The sequence below is a fragment of the Convolutriloba macropyga genome, chromosome 11 (genome assembly GCF_964194025.1).
Source record: "Convolutriloba macropyga chromosome 11, txConMacr16.3, whole genome shotgun sequence".
Classification (NCBI taxonomy): domain Eukaryota; kingdom Metazoa; phylum Xenacoelomorpha; order Acoela; family Convolutidae; genus Convolutriloba; species Convolutriloba macropyga.
Window position 1 is genome coordinate 33,116,777 of NC_134478.1, and position 16,977 is coordinate 33,133,753.

The 16,977-nt window shown below is 36.6% G+C and overlaps 1 protein-coding gene across 3 annotated transcripts in view; it reads left to right on the plus strand.

The window, feature by feature from the left end:
- LOC142349347 (centrosomal protein of 104 kDa-like) overlaps positions 1–16,977 on the plus strand; it is a 92,399-nt gene that overhangs the window by 53,732 nt on the left and 21,690 nt on the right. For 2 of the 3 annotated variants that reach the window (XM_075400827.1, XM_075400829.1), the window contains exons 11-12: positions 6,466–6,639; positions 15,598–15,770. In XM_075400827.1, coding sequence (XP_075256942.1) covers positions 6,466–6,639; positions 15,598–15,770 — 347 coding nt within the window. Of the gene's footprint in view, positions 1–492; positions 654–783; positions 890–6,465; positions 6,640–15,597; positions 15,771–16,977 lie in introns of all 3 variants that reach the window. The other variant, XM_075400828.1, reaches the window with a different exon arrangement.

The window sequence follows — 16,977 nt, forward strand, 5'->3', positions numbered from 1 at the left end:
ATTTAGGTGTCATACAATTGAAACGTTGTCCTGTTGAAACACCCTGGTAAAAATATACTTAAGTATTGGTCCAGTGCACTTTACAGATAAGCTGCAAAACAGCAGAGTGTAACTCTCTTGTGATGTGGTTTGGAAACTCAGTTTTCTCTAGAAAAGAACAACTCTATTTTCAACTTGCGCAAACCATTTCAAAAACATAGTGCTTGGTATGTTAACACCAGTAATAAATTCTTGTTGATTTACCTCCGTCAAGTTGATTTTGGTTCACATAATTGTAAAAGGAACTCACGAGGAATTGGAATTGTAAAACGGGAAATAATAGTTTGCTTTAATATGAAACAACACGTAAGTTACAATTAAGAGTGCGTAACCAACAATTGAATAACATAAAGTAAAGGATAGAGATTACTAAAGAGTAACCATTACCCACAGCAAAAGTGGAGCCTACCGTTCGCATGCTGTTTTAAGGAACCTTGAATAAGTTTGTTGTAGTGAGACGATCCCCATCTCCACCAGGTGACTACGTGTCTCCCCGTACTGGTGGGTTAGATGAGAGTGTGGGTGGGGACTCTTCCTCCGGTGAACCTGAGCCCATGAGTGAGAAACAAGTCAGGGAAGCACAAGCTGTCATCGATGTGTTCGGACTCAAAATGGTCAGAACCTCTTATTTTATTCTAATCTCACTAGTTGCATCATCACACTACTATCAGTCTAAGTAAGACAATTATAAAGAAACTCCGGCTCCTCTATACGGAAAAGTTGGTAGTGTTGATTTGCGTACAGGTGACAGGGGCGTACAGTAAGCAGTGGTCATACAGGGAAGACGCTCTTCTGGCTGTGTACAAGATTCTAGAAGAGACGCCAACTGTCCTCGAGGAAATGCAGCAAAGTAGGAAATTTCAATTAAAATATTGCCTCTTTATTTTCCTTAAATTTTTATAGCGCCGAAAAAACTGCCGAGCTATTATGGATCTCATCGTTCTTTTTTACATTTCCAAGAATTGGGGTACTGTCTTTTTACGACTCGATTAGGAGTATTGGAGGAACGTCTTTTCTAATCGATAATTTTGCTGGAGTGCATTTGAAACACGGGAAATGCTGCGATGGAAAACAGGGTTTGAATTGCTGAACAACATTTCAAAGAGAGTGAGAGTGTGTGTGTGTCCTGAGTGATTGAGAGAGCGAGAGAGAGAGAGTTGACTGATCATGTGCTTCGTTTTCTTTTGACCAGATCTAATCAATCTGATGTATTTCTGAAGGTATATTTCAGATCGTGGTGCCTGATCTCAGTTTGGTTTTTCAATTGATAAGTCAGTTTCAATGGCTCCGATAGCGGAGCGATTATTTGCCTTCTCTTGTTTTTTTTGGGCGTTATTTAGTGATCATTTTGCGACTGAATTGTGTGCAACATCATTTTCCGTGCTTTTTGGAGCGCGTTATTTGTCCATTCGCACGGATAGCTTTTTAGTCACGCACGATTTATCTCTAAATTGACGTTTTTGCTCTCTCTGTCACTGTTTTTCTTGTCATTTTGGATTGTTATTCAGGACTTCTGTTTAATTGCTCTTGAACGAAGCTCACAGCAATTATTGTAAGCGTGTGTGTCTTTTTTATGCAAAATTTTCGCTTGACAATTTTGACTTTTCGCGTGACTTTTACGCCCTTGACTTTTTGCGATTTGCGTGATCTAAAATTCTCTCTCAATCACTATTTCAAGCAGCTGAATTCTATTGGCGGCAATTTAATACTAAAAGTCAAATGAAAAAAAAATGCGCCGAAACTGGTGCCATTTTTAACTTTAAATCTTAATAGTGGTATATGTTAACCCCTAATGTGGTTATTTGAAGCCCATTATTCAACTTCTTAGTCCCATATAACCCCCCTCCCTCTCTCCTCTCCCCCCCCCCCCCCGACTGGAGCAGGCTGCAATTGATTAGAGCTCCCACTAGTCATTCGAGAGCAATTCTTCCGAAGTGGTAAGCTAAGCATAGCTATATTTGCATTGTTCCGGGTTTTTACTATTCATAGAATTGGAATTGTTTTGGGGCACTTTCTTAAGACCTGTTCACAAATGGTTTAATAATTTTTGGAGTCAAAATTAAGTGATGATTTCGGTCGGGCCGAAGTGGAGCAAAAAAAATCGAGTTCTTTTTGTGCCATGAAAATTTATTGCTCTAACTTTAGGGTACAGTGAGAAAAGGTGTTTGAACAAAATTCGCTTTTCCGATAGTGTAACATATTTTTTGGTTACACGTTACTTACGTCACTCTTAAAAATGATTTCCTAACTTTGAAATTGACTTCTCTTTATTTTAATTCGAAGAGATAAGCTTAAGTGTCACTCTAATTGAAGGTTATTTGAGGGCAGTTCTTAGAAGTTCCAATAAGTTTGACAGATTCTTGATCTAAATATAACATCTCAGCATTTATTAAAGTTTCTTTTTTTGGTCTGTTTCTTTTACTATCTTTTTGATACTGGAGATCTATGAAACTATTGCGGCTATTTTCAGGCAATCTGCCAGCGATGTTTTTTAATAGCCGCTTTCATCTTCTTAGCCGCCCAATATAGCGGGAATATTTTTTTCACTTCGTCGAATAAAAATATGTTCCGCTTTACCATAGTTCACAGCTTGTTCCTCATTTTGCCTGAAATCTTTTTGAAATCTCTAGGCTGGTTTTACTCATTGGTCTCTCATTCTAAACAAAGTGCTTTTAAACAGCAGTTAGTTGCTCAGCGGTGCAGTCTGAAATGAACAGTCAATGCCGAAGAAACAGCAACGGGATAAATCCATAAAGCACAGTTTTAGATACCTCAAAGTCAATTGTAAAAAGGTGTTTAATTGCTCTCAAACAAAGTTTGTAGCAATTATATTAGTCCTGTCTTTTTAAGCGATTTATCGCTCGACCGATTTTTCGTATGACCCATTTGACTTTTCGTCCTCAAAAACGGGATAAACAGCGGGCATTAAGTGATCTTAGAACCTTTCAGCTCACTAGTCTCCGAGTACGCGATTCATTCACAGAAGCTGTTCTTGAGACTTACACTTCTGGTGTGAAGGGCTGTTCTTAGATGTTGACCTAACCTCCCCTCCCCCCCCCCCCCCCCCCACAGCCCTCCTCTTACTCCCCCCCCCCCTCACAATCCCCATCCCTGCACATCGTTTGTGCCATAAGAGCCTCGTGCAACCAAAAAAACCCTCCCACCGTTGCCCCACCTCCTTCTCCCCACCCTCACTGTTGCCCCCAGGTGCACGCACCCCCCCCCTCCCCACCGCTGCGCTCACCAGATTTTTTACTGACTTATTACAGACGCTATTTCAGATACCATGCATGACTTTTTATTACTACCATATATTAAAAGCAAGAGCTTTTAAAGATAAACATTTTCATTTGGGTAGAAAACTGGGATTGATCTACCAAAAACTGCCATAAACTTAATTTATTCTTGGAGAATTCCCGTTTGAGTTCCAATAAATCTGTTATAATAATATAAGACAAATAATGTTTAGATCTTTATTTAATCGCCTACTTTTAGTTTTAGCGTTTCGAAATAGTTGAAGGCCAATGGACTCGATCAAAGAAGCAAAATTTATAATTTCCTTATATGCCTGTGGAGTGGAGTGGAATGTTATAGGTCTTAGTAGGCGCAACGACTTTGAAAACCGGCCAGTTGTGGATTTGAGTCAGCATATCTTATTGCTAAACTGGTATGCTAACCATTACACTGTTCTTGGTCACTCGAACTTGGGCATCTGTTATAACCCATTCTCCTGTTCTTTCTTGTTTCTCAAGCTTTCAAATCACCAGCCAACTATACATTGAACACAGAGCTATGCCAAGCTTATATTATGCGGAAGAGACATAAGGTTGTTTTCTCTCAACCTTCTTACATGGAGTCATCTGCTCATTAATTGCTCTCAAACGAAATTTGTAGCAATTATATTAAACCTGTTTGCGATTTTTTGCTCGACCGATTTTTCGTCTGACTCATTTTCGTCCTCGAAAACTAGATAAACAGCGGGCATTTAGTTCTCGCAGAGCCTTTCAGCTCACTAGTGTCAAAGTACCCACAACCCCCTCCCCCCGCTGCGCTCAGCTGGCACCCCTTCAATTAAGCTGAAGCTAGCCTCACTAAATCGTTGCTAGCTACTGCTGAAGCCAACGGCTCTTCGGTCGTTTGAGAGGAATTCAGTCGACGTTAGTTGGTTATGTTTATCAGATTTAGGTTGAGAGCGAATTGTTTTTCTCGTGCTGTCATTTGACTCTGTTTTCTTTGTTTACTCTTCATAATCTGTACGAAATCTCTTGACTTCTCAAGAGACTTTTTCACACTTTCGTTCTTCATTTTTGAGTGATCTCTATTGCTTTCACTCCGAAGTGAAGCTTGTTGCTGAAATAAAATCGATTGCAGCATAGCAAAAAGAAGGGCCTGATAGCCGAGTGCACAGTGCTTCTGGTCTGGGAGCTGGAGGTCCGTGGTTCAAATCCCCTCGTTGGCATCTATTTGTGTACCCATAAAGAAAAATTTATCTGGGCTACAGACCCTGAATTAAATAGCTTCGCCTGTTGTTCAAAAGCAATTCTTCCGACATTAGTTGGTTTATGTTTTGCTCTGTCATTTAGTGTGACCTTTTGACATGTCTCTAGGTTCTATAACGAGTCATTTATGAAACTATTTAATTTTTTTGAATAGTTAACAGTTTTCATTACTTTGACAGGACTTGTTAAAAAAAGCATGATTTTTTGATTTTTTTAATTTCATAATTTTTGAAGTTTTTAATTTTTGTGGTTGTTCTGTCGATTACTCATTTAAAATTCGTCTCATTTGCTCTCTAACGTGGCATAAATGAATCCCGTGAAGTGTTTTAATTTACTGCTAAAAGTTTCACTGACTTTGACATCATTTGTTTTTATAGCTGTAAGCTGAGCGTAGCTATATTGCGGTGCTCTTGGTTTTTTTTTTGTTTCGTCGTCTGACGCTCTTTTTTCGTTTTATTTTACATTTGTTCACACAGCAAAGCTGAAAAAGTCAAATTTTCTGAATGACTTCTTCCTCTCACTAACGGCATTTGCGCGCGTGACGTAATTTCTCACTCGCTTTAGCGAAAGTTTTTAGGTTATTTGCATGATTAGATTATGATCATACGTGACTTACCTCACTCAATAAAATGACTTTTAAACTTTAAAACTTAAGTTTAATTTGAGTTTGTTTAAGGTCAAAGGAACTCATATGTGTAATAAAGGTTCCTAACGAGAGGCTTCTGTGGAATGAATTTTAACAACCTTTATTGATTTATCGCTGAATGTTTTTTAGCCCAATTTTTTAAACGGCGTCGATTTTTTTTCAATTTAGATCTGTATCTGTTTCTATCTCTATTATATGGCACGCAGGTCTATTCTTTCGCAGCTATTCCGGCAATCTGCCGGCTATGTTCAAAAATGTTTGAACATTTGCTCGTTGTCTCCATTTGTTGCTACTTTTGTTACGATAGTCCCCCTTTTAATTAATTGTTTTAATTGAATTTGATAGACGCTTTCTATCTATAGATAGTGTTAAAAAGTTGAAGAGTTCGGGCTTTCTTCGCATGTATCAATCACCTTCATGCCACATACGTTCTATGAAATCTTAAAATCAGCTTTTTGGCAAATGTTTATAGTCGTTTTACGTCTGTTTTTCTCAGAGTCTTCGGTTTTTTTCTAAGCTGGCATTAAGTTAAGGTAGTTAAAAATTGACGTTGTTGGACAAAATAACTTAGATAACCCTCCTTTTTCTAAAAGTGATGAAAAAGATTTTCGGTTTTTTGTAGTGTTCTGTTTACTTTCGTGAGCGTTTTATTTTGTAACTTGTTAATAGCCGCCCTAATCTCAGCAGGCTATTATTGCGCTCCGATTTATTGTACTTGTCGAAAAAAAAATTGTTTGGTTTATCTCATTTTGCCGCTTTTTTGAATTTTGCATCAAATCTGACTTCTCTACGCTGGTATATCACGTGTAATAAATGTGCCGAATAAAAGTGCTTCCGCGGAATGCATTTTAATAAGCTTTGTTAATTTAAAGATGAAAGTTGGGGTCTTTCCCAGTATAGACTCCCTCGAAAATATATGGGGGGGCTTTACTTTGTGGCCACTGAGCGGAGGGGGACCAAAAGTTTTTAACTTTACATAGTTTTTGAAACGGCCTCGATAGCCTTGCTACTTCTTTCTGTATATTTCTATCTAAATTTACGGCACGCAAGTATTTCGCTGCTATTTTTGGCAGTCTGTTGAATGTTTGTTTTTCGTTTGACTTTTCTTGGCCCTCGTAATTCAATTTTTTACTTTCAGAATATAATTTGCGTTTTTTGGCAGTAGTATGGTATATCTGAGTAGTCTTAATTGTGAAGAGCATAATGTCCACAATCAATCAAACTCAGTTAAGTTTTGACTTTGGCATTAATAAATTGAATGCTGATTGAGTGTGCATGTAGGTGGCGTGGACGAGCGTGACTTGCGACAGGCGAGGAGCAACATGGTGAGGAATGCTATCTTCCTGTGCAGACGGGCCATTCTGGACAAAGTGATGGCAGTGTTCGCAGCCTCTCTCAAATTACTCAGGATGATACTCGTAGAATTCATACCCAAACATTCCCTAGACAGAACAGGTCAGCGACAGTGTTGTTTTACTCTTTCTAAAGGTCTCTCTTAATCTAAATAATGAAGCTTTCTGAGTGGATTAATCGGGAAAAATTGTGGGTTTGTTAGATTACATCGATAACATTGAGGGCAAATAATTGCTGACAATATTAATTTCAAGCTAGATTGTGCTGCTCGTGTTTTTTTTGTATCTCAGATTTAGTTGATTTGCGTCTTTTTACTGCTCGAAAAGGAGTTATGGTGGCTTTGGTTGTTTTTTTTGGAATGCAATTACCAAATTAACTCTTAATTGCCGTAATCAATATGTCTCGCTCAGATTTTCATTACATTATACCCCACAAACTTTTCTATAGCTGCGAAGTTATATTGCGGTGCTCTTGGTTTTTTTACAATTCAAAGAATTTGAATTGTATTGGGGCGCTGTCTTTTTTTATGATCTGTTCACACATTTTCATGGTTTTTGAAAACAAATAGGAGTAGTGATTTTGGTCACGCCGAAACAGGAAGTGGAGCGAAAAGCGAGTGGTTTTGCGGCGTGAAATTTTTCTGCTCTAATTTTAAAGTAGAGTGAGAAAACGGTGTTTGAACAAAAATTCGGTTTCTCAGTAGTGGTTTTTTGTTCACATGCGGCAATTTCACTTTGATTTTTACTGTTTTTTTCGATTTTTCGGATCGGTTTTTTTTCTAAACGGTTTCCCCAATCCATTCATTGTCCGTTTTAGGTCTAGTTTTCTGTTTAGTGAATGAAAATTCTTTGAATTGTACGTCAGGACTTGTCCTGCTGTGTTTTTTGTTTCGTCGTCTTACGCTCTTTTTCGTTTTACATTTGTTCACACAGCAAAGCTGAGAAAGTCTAATTTTCTGAATAACTTCTTCCTCTCACTAACAGCGTTTGCGCGCATGACGTCATTTCTCAATCTCTCTAGAAAAGGTATTTAAGGCATTTGCGTGATTAGATATTGATCATACGTGACTTACCTCACTCAACAAAATGACTTTGCACTTTAAAACTTAAGTTAAAATTGATTTAATTTGAGGTCAAAGGAACTCATATATGCAGTGAAGGTCACTAATTAAAGGCTTCTGCGGAATGAATTTTAACAAGCTTTATTAATTTATCGCGGATTGTTTACCTTGATTTTTGAGCGGCGTCGATTTTTTTTTCAATTTAGATCTGTATCTGTTGATCTCTACTATACGGCACGCAAGTCTATTCTTTCGCACCGGCTATGTTCATTGTAATGATATGGCGTAATAATTGCTCCAACGGGACAAAGATAAAGATCTAAGATTCTTACGCCTTAATAGTCGCTTGTGCGAATCACCGAAACTGTTTTGAGGTGACAATTTTTTTTGTGTGAAGGGCGGCTCTTGAGCTTAAAATTTTGACCTCCCTCTGTTACCGCCCGACCTTTTCTACCTGGCGATTTTAACCCCCCTCCCTCTCCCTCCAACGCACGAACAACACTCATCCTCTGCTCCGCCCCTTCCGTCCAGCCTTCTCAACCCGACCCCCGCTCACAGTAACCCTAATGCTAGTTTCCCTGAGCCCCAAATGGCTACTACCGAAGCCAACCGCGCGCCGGTCGTTTAAGAACAATTTAACAGATGTTAGTTGGTTATGTTCTTCCTATCGTTGGTTTCTCTTCTATAAATCTGTAACTCATTTGATCTCTCTGCTTGGTCTTTCGATGACAGGAACACTTATTCTCTCATTATTTGATGTCATCAGTTTTTAAGTTGCAAACAAATGTACTAAATCAAATCGCTTGCAGCCAATAGGTAATTTTTAGTGGTCAATTGTTAATAGCCGTGATTATCTCACGTTGCTATTCTGACAGCCCTATTTCTTTACAATTTTGAAGAGTTTGAATTGTATTGGAGCGGTGTATTTTCACGACTCGAAGAGGAAAGTGATACTGTATATTCTTTTATCTTGGTGATTTCTATTTTAGAGGATGTGTTTTAGATGAAGTCAAATAACGCTTCTAAACAGAACTGTTTAGGTTCAATCTGCGGAGAAAAAGTCAAAAGCAAAAAGGGAATTTAGCGTTGTTTTGGTTTAATAGCCAAAGCTTATTGGCCTTCTCTTGTTTTTTTTTGTCGTCAAGGCTTTTGTTATGGCCATATGGCGTCACAATTACTTCGAATCTGCTTCTTGTTCATTCGTTCACGCAAGTTAACTGAATTGCGTGTGTGATGTCGTTTTTCGCTCTTAGTGGAGCGAATTTTTGCATTCGCGTGAAGTTTTTGGTGACATAAGACTTAAAAATCTCTCAAAAATGACTTCACTCTCTAATTGACTGTTCTTTATTTTAAAGGAGATTTTTAAAGGACATACAGTCAAGTGACTACGTGTCACTCTAATTGAAGGTTATTTAAGAGCAGCTAACAGACGCAGCTGTAATTTACACAGATTCTTTATCAAAATATAACATCTCTGCAATTAATGAAAAGAATTTTTTGGTCTGTTTTTTTTTGTTTTTGAGACAGCAGATCTACGAAGCTATTGCGGCTATTTTCTGGTGATCAAAAAGCTTTTAAGCAGCAGTTGGTCAGCAAAACAGTCTAGAATCAACATAGTCAGTATCGAAAAGCAATATATAGCCAATTTCCCATGAAGCCCATTTTTAGATTATCGGTACTTGAGTTTTGCCCCTATAAGTCTTTATTACCATCTCGAATGCTTTTTGGTATTGATACTGGCCTTTTGTCTTGTCTGATTAAGAAACAGAATTTCTAATTACAAAATCTACCTTATTGCGACCATAATTTTTTTTGTAATATAATCTTTATTTCTTCAATTGGTCAACGGCTATTATTTAGACGCTCCTTTTTACAGTTCATTGATTTGAATTGTATTGGGGCGCTGTCTTTTTAAGATCTGTTCACATATTTTCATAATTTTGAAATCAAATTGAAGTGATGATTGGGTTAACGCTGAAATAAAATGTTGAGGGAGAAAGCGAGTGGTTTTGCTGTGTAAGTTGTGCTCATGCGATTCTTGAATTAGAGAAAGAAAATGGTGTTTGAACAAAAATTTGCTGTCTGGATTGTGACTTTTTGTTCACATGCGGCAAATTTAACTTCTGTTTTCACTACTTTTTCTTCTGTTTGCAAGGTTTTTATTGGGTTTTTCAAATGCCTCTCCGAATCAGCTCTAATTGTATCAGGTTTAGTTGTCTGTTTTGTCAATGAAAATTCTTTGAACTGTAGGTGAGGACTTGCCCTGCTGTATATTACTTGTTTATCTTTTTCTTAAGCCACAGCTGGGTCACCATTTTTCGTGAAATCTTTCTCGAATCTTTCGGCTAATTTCACTCTTCTTTCATTCTGTGCGTTTACTCAACAGGTGCTCAGCAAAACAATCAAAAATCAATAGAGTCAGTATTTCGAATAAAGAAATCGAAAAGAGAATTGGGAGAAACACATAAAGCCCAATTTTCGATGCCTGCTACTTGAATTTTGTTCTCACAAGTCTTAATTAACATCGTAATGCGTATTGCTATTTATACTAGCCCATGTATATTCTGATTAGGGAGCCGGAGTATATCCCACTACGAAATGAAATTAAAATAATACGCACTTCAATTTTTTGCACAAAAGTTTTTTCCCCTTGTTAACTTGTTTCAGTCCTCATCGCTGTTATGGGATCAATGGCGGCTATTTTTTGGCAGTCTGCTGGGTATGTTTTGCATTGTCTACCATAAGTTGATTGTTTTTAATCAAAACATAAACCCACAATCGCCGGACGAATTGCTGCCGAACAACGGCGAGATGTTGCCTTTGTTTGTAGCTTAAGCTTTGCGCACTTTCCTTCCCCCTTTGAACTAAGCGCTGATCACAATTGCGTAATCCGTTGAGTGTTTTCTAAAACAGATTCAGTGAAAATATTTGCACAGATAAACTGTTACTATGCAAGAAACTGTTGATTTTAATTGTTTATCAAGTTTCCTTTGAAATTTTTCTCAAGCATATATAAACATGACGCTTAGTTTAAGTTAACGGACAATTTTGAGCGCGATGTGTTATTCAAGTTGTCTCTTTTGGACTCAAAGATGGCTTGTTTGAAAGGACAGCTGCTCGTTTAAAGTGGTAGATATTTTTTTAAATCTCAAACATGTAAATTCGAATAACCCCAAGGTTAAAGTTACATGTTGTAATATAAATCAAACACACTACATCTTTCCCTTGAATAACTCAATATAATATTTAAAAAAAAGGTTCAGTTTCTAGTTTTCGTGAATTATTTTATAAAAATAAACTTTTAAAGCCTTCAATTTTTTTGTCCATTGGAACTCGTTCGTGTCTTGTTTTGCATCTCTTCTTTTTATAGCTGCGAAGCTGTAAGCTGAGAGAAGCTATATTGCGGTGCTCCTGGTTTTTTACAATTCAAAGAATTTGAATTGTTTTGGGGCGCTGTCTTTTTTTTAAGATCTGTTCACACATTTTCATGATTTTTGAAGTCAATTTGGAGTAGTGATTTTGGTCACGCCGAAATAGGAAATGGAGCGAAAAAGCGAGTGGTTTTGCGGCGTGAATTTTTTTCGCTCTAATTTCTTTTAAAAATGGTTTTTGCTTTTAAAAATTCTTCTAAAATGGTTTTCTCAATTCACTTATAGTCCATTCTAGGTCTAGTTTTTCTGTTTAGTCAATGAAAATTCTTTGAATTGTACGTCAGGACTTGTCCTGCTATGTTTTTTTGTTTCGTCGTCTGACGCTCTTTTTTCGTTTTACATTTGTTCACACAGCAAAGCTGAAAAAGTCAAATTTTCTGAATGACTTCTTCCTCTCACTAACGGCATTTGCGCGCGTGACGTCATTTCTCACTCGCTTTAGCAAAAGTTTTTAGGTTATTTGCGTGATTAGATTTTGATCATACGTGACTTACCTCACTCATTAAAATGACTTTTGCACTTTCGAACTTAAGTTCAGTTTGAATTTGTTTAAGGTCAAAGGAACTCATTTGTGCAGTAAAGGTCCCTAACAAGAGGCGTCTGCGGAATGAATTTTAACAAGCTTTATTAATTTATCGCTGAATGTTTTTTACCTAGTTTTTTTGAACGGCGTCGATTGTTTTCAATTTTGATCTGTATCTGTTTCTATCTCTTTTATATGGCACGCAGGTCTATTCTTTCTCAGCTATTCCGGCACTCTGCCGGCTATGTTAATTCTTTTTTAAAATTGTTCTTTAATTTTTACTTTGTTAGAGCTCTTGGAAGTTTATTCCATTTCCTAACAAAGCTTCTTATAATTGAATTTTGACTCCATTTTGATTTACATTTTGTTGAGAGAAAAATTATATGTACGATTGTTAACTTTAATTTCAACGTCTCCGCTTGTCCTGAATTGCTTTTAATTGCTCTCAAACGAAGTTTGTAGCAATTATATTAGTCCTGTCGGTCTTTTTTTAATGCGATTTTTCGTTTGACCGATTTGTCGTCTGACGCTTTTGACTTTTCGTCCTCAAAAACTGGATAAACAGGTAGCGCCCAGCGGGCATTAAGTGCTCTTAGAGCCTTTCAGCTGTGTTTCAGCTCAAACTGTTTTGGAGACTCATACTTATATTGTGAAGAGTAGTTCTTAGAGATTGACGACACCCCCACTGTTGACCCCCCTTATTGCCCACCCCCCCCCCCCCACCGCGCTGTTGACCCCCTACCCCACTTTTGCCCATCCCCCTCCCCCTCAGACACCCGGCCGGTGTACCCCCCCCGACTTGTTTCCTGACGCAAGGGCCAGAAAACGTCCTTAAGGGTTTGATAATAAGCTACTGAGTCAATTCTATTTGCCATGGAATAGCTTTCAATTTTTAAATATGACAAATTTTATCAATTTATTTTGATAAAATTGCTCTTTTTTTAAAGTTTTTGTTGGTTTTTAGTTTTCTCCAGCCTCAAGACTCGAGAAACCTCCTCTAGGGTTCAACAGTAGGTACTTTGTAATTTCTAAATGTAATGACTGTTTTTCCAGATTTCAACACCACGAATTTCAGCTTTTTTTTAAAAAAAAAAACATTTTAAATTTAAAAATTTTGTTAAATTTTTCTTAACATTTATTGTCAGTGTGTTATCGCTATTATCAGTTTATTTGTCAATATTGGCATTTTTTTCAGGTTTTTTAGCCTAACAAAAAATCTCAGTTAGGGTTTGATAATGAGTTACTGAAAAATGTTTGTTGGCCATGGATTAGTTACAACTTTTATCACAAATTTTATCAGTTTTTTTACAACTTCTAATTTTCAAGTTTTTTTTGAATTTTTTTTGTCATTTTCAGGGTTTCGCCAACCTCAACAGCCACATAACCTCCTCTAGAGTTTGAGCTGAGGTATCTGCATAGCTTCTAGATATAATGGAAGGTTTTTTAAGATTTTAAGATCAGCAATTTTTAGAATTATTTGCAATTTTTTCAAGTTTTTTCTATCTTTTTGAGTTTTTGTCCTTTTTTCCGGCACCAGGGTCCTAGGTCTATCGCATAGTTTCAAGATTCATGGAATTATTATCAATATTTTAGTGACTCGAGCTTTTGCACTTTTTTGATAAAATTTAATTTTTTTTATTTTTTCGGAAAATTTATGTCCAAGTTAATGGATGTTTTTGAGCCAGTGAAACTAATTAAAGCTTGAAATAGGGATACTGGATAGTCTCTTGAGACAATGAAATGGTTTAGAAGATTTTAATGTCATTATTTTTAGCAAGATTTTGTTAAAAATTGCGATTGTTTCCAAAATTTTTTGAGTGTTTTTGTCCTTTTCTGTGTTTAACTATCATTACTGGCCAATGAAGTTTTTCAAGTCTTCCAGATGGGTTACTTGACATAATTAGGGAGAGAAAAAATAGTTGTGAACATTTTCACTGCGAATTCTGGAAGTTTTTCTTTTAAATTTTACAATATGCAAATTTTTAAAGAATGTTTTCTATTTGATTTGTTTACTAACAAAGCTAGAAAACTAAAAGTTGAAGAGTCGAGTCAATTTAGCGCTGGCTTCAATAAACCGTGGCTAGCTACTGACGAAGCTAACTACTCGCCGGTTGTTTGAGAGCAATTCGCCCGACGTTAGTTGGTTATGTTTGGTCTTGTATGTTTGTTTGTTGACAATATCGAAAAGTCTTTTTAATGAAGTTTTTGCTATTTGAAGTTCTGCGGGAAGTATTTTATTTTCAAGAAGTAGTTTTTGAGTATTGTCACATTTTGTTCGAAAAAAGCAATTTTTTATGCCCCCCCTAATGTGTTTGTTTATTCTGTCAATTGCGTAGGATGGGAAACTTTAAAAAAAAACATTGCACTAAATTCTAAATGTAATAAAACAAGTGATCTAAAGAGTTTTATTCGAACCTTTAAAGGTGTTTGATTGTGTACCAAATAAATTGATCTGATAGCTAAAGCCATTTTACTGATCCATCATTAAGTTTTTGGTATGTCAACTCTTTGTCAAGAATAACACCTAAGTATCTGCATTCATCTGTTGGTTTCAATGAATGACTTTTAAAATCAACGCAATTGACAATTGGTAACTTTTCATTTTTTAAAACCACTATTTCTGATTTTCCGTTTATTAGGGTTAACTTGTTTTGTTTCATATATTGTTCAGTTTGCATCAATATTTTTTTAGCCTTTGCTTCTAAACATTGTTCGTATTTTTGTGACATAAAATTGCTGTGTCATCTGCAAATTGTAAAACATTCGAACTTTTCCCTATTTCCTCACAGAAATCATTTACATAAAGTATGAATACTAGTATGATCCTAGTACAGTATGATCCTAGTACAGTATGATCCTAGTACAGTACCTTGTGGAACACCGTGATATATAATTGTCCAGTCGGATTCAACTATTCCGTTTCTAACACATTGTTTCCTGTTAATTAGAAACGAATTCAATAAGACTCTTGCGTTTTCTCCAAAACCTTATTTTTCAATTTTTTGAATGAAAATGTCCAGGGATATTGAGTTAAAGGTTTCCGCTAAATCCAAAAAGATTGTTAAGACTATATCTTTTTCTTCAACGTAATGATTTGTTTTCTCTGACAGGGTAATTATTGTATTAAGACACGACTTTTGTTTTTCGAAACCAAATTGATTTTTGTTAATTTTTTTATATCTAAATGTTCCGGTATTTGCTCCAAGAGAAGTCTTTCGAAAATTTTTGGCAATGTTGGAGTGACCGAAATTGGTCGATAGTTTTCAGGGTTATGCCTTTCGCCTTTCCTATAGATGGGAGTGACATAGGCTTCTAAAACATCAGGGAATGTGTTTGCGTTTATAGACTTGTTAATAGCAAACTGTAAATGGGTTCCAATGGACAACTTACAATCTTTCAATGCTCAGGATGGTGAATACCCTGGTCCAGCGGATTCTTGTGTCGGTAGTTTGTCAAAAACTTTGTATAGTTCTCTTCTGGTTACCGGCCTGAAATTGAATTCATTTCCCTTGAAATTAAAAGAAGGCAACTTAGGAGCAATTATTTCGCCCTTGTAAAGTCCAAGACTGGCAAAACAATTATTCAAATAGTTAGCAATGTTTTTTCATCTGATATTAGGTTATGGCACTCTTTCAGCTTTGCAATTATTTCTGTCTGTTTGTTTGAGTTAATTTTATTTTAAATAATTTCCCATTGTTCTTTTGAAATTGGGAGATTCTCGAAAAATTCTTTTGTATAATCGTCAGATGCTTTACGTAATTTTTATCAACATTGTTTCTCAGTACTTTGTTACTGTTTAAGAGCTCTTGATTAGGATCTTTTTCCCATTCATTGAACACACGATGCTTTTCATTAATGAGACTACGCAGTTCTTTTGATAGCCATTTATTTTGCTCCTTTTTTGTTTTCAGTTCTATATTCTTCAAAGGTGCGTGACTATTAAAATAAGATAGAAATAGAAAATACTTCCGATCAATCCCAGTATAATTTATTGTCGAAGGGGTGAATTTGACAGAAGGATGGAATGCGAATATGGTTCGTTTTAGACACAATATACGCTGTTGAGAAGACTCTGCCGAACTTAGTTTCTCGAACAGGAGAGACAAGTGTGAGGCAGAGGTCAGGTGCCAAGGAGTTCATCAGTGACATGGCACTCATGCGGGAGGTCAAACCACTCCAAATCGTACCTCACTACTGTACTCTACCATTTGATAAAACAGTGAGTTAATAATAGCCCCCTCATCTTCTCAGTTGTGTATTATAGCGTGCCTATTTGTTTTACAATTCAAGAGTAATGGTAATCTATTTATTTGAAAAAACAGTGAATACTGTATTAGAGGATGTGATTTAGAGTAAGTCAGATACCGCACGTCAAGAAGTGTTAAGGTTAAAAGCAGATAGAGACTTTATACCCCATCAATTAAGCTGAAAGGGGAAAGAATTTGAGATCAATTTTTGTTTGATTTTGTCATTTGAATTGTTCTTTTAAAGAATCAGCGCTATCTGACTCTTGATTTGATATAGAAGTTTTGTTGACGGGTTTTCAACGAACTGTGAAATTCTCAGACATTATAATACAAATTTACAAAGAGAAACAAACGTTTGTGCACGGTATTTTAATCTGAAGTCATCCACATTCATTTTAATTGCTCTCTGAAGCTTGTAGCAATTATTTGGGTTCTGTTAGTCTTTATCTCGCTTCGAAGAGGAGTATTGGTATTATTCACTTTTTCTTTTCTCTAAGTTCGAAGCAATTATTGTGGCGTGATAGCCGAGAGGTAAGGTGTGGCTCACACGCCAATGATTGCGAGTTCAATCCCCTGCCCCCGTGAAGCTGACTGTGTGCGGATGAGCTCGTACTTACAATAGCGTAAGGTTGACCATAAGCAGCAGGTTGACCATAGCCTGACCAATGTTGGCTGCAGTTGTGGTACCACGTGAAAGTTTCGGACGCAAAAAAAGTTATTGTATTCACCAAAGAAAATGAGCAATGCTGCTCATAAAAAGATCAGTCTGAAATGTGAGGAACGATAAGAAAAAGGGCAGCTGACAACAGGCTACTGTAGGCCTAATGTTGTTCCGCTGCGATAACGCAGGAACCACAATTAATTATTGTAAGCGTGTGTGTTATGCAAATTTTTCGCTTGACTGCATTTTCACTGTTCGAGAACGTTCTTGGTTTTTTATAGCCGCGAAGCGATAGCTATTATTATAAGCGATAGCTATTATTATTGGGGATATCGTGGTTTTTAACAATTCAAAGAATTTGAATTGTATTGGGGCGCTGTCTTTTTTTAAGATATGTTCACACATTTTCATGATTTTTGTCGTGTAGTGACTTTGGTCACGCCGAACCAGGATGTCGAGCGAAAAAGCGAGTGGTTTCGTGGCGTGAAATTTTTTCGCTCTGATTTCAAATTTGAGTG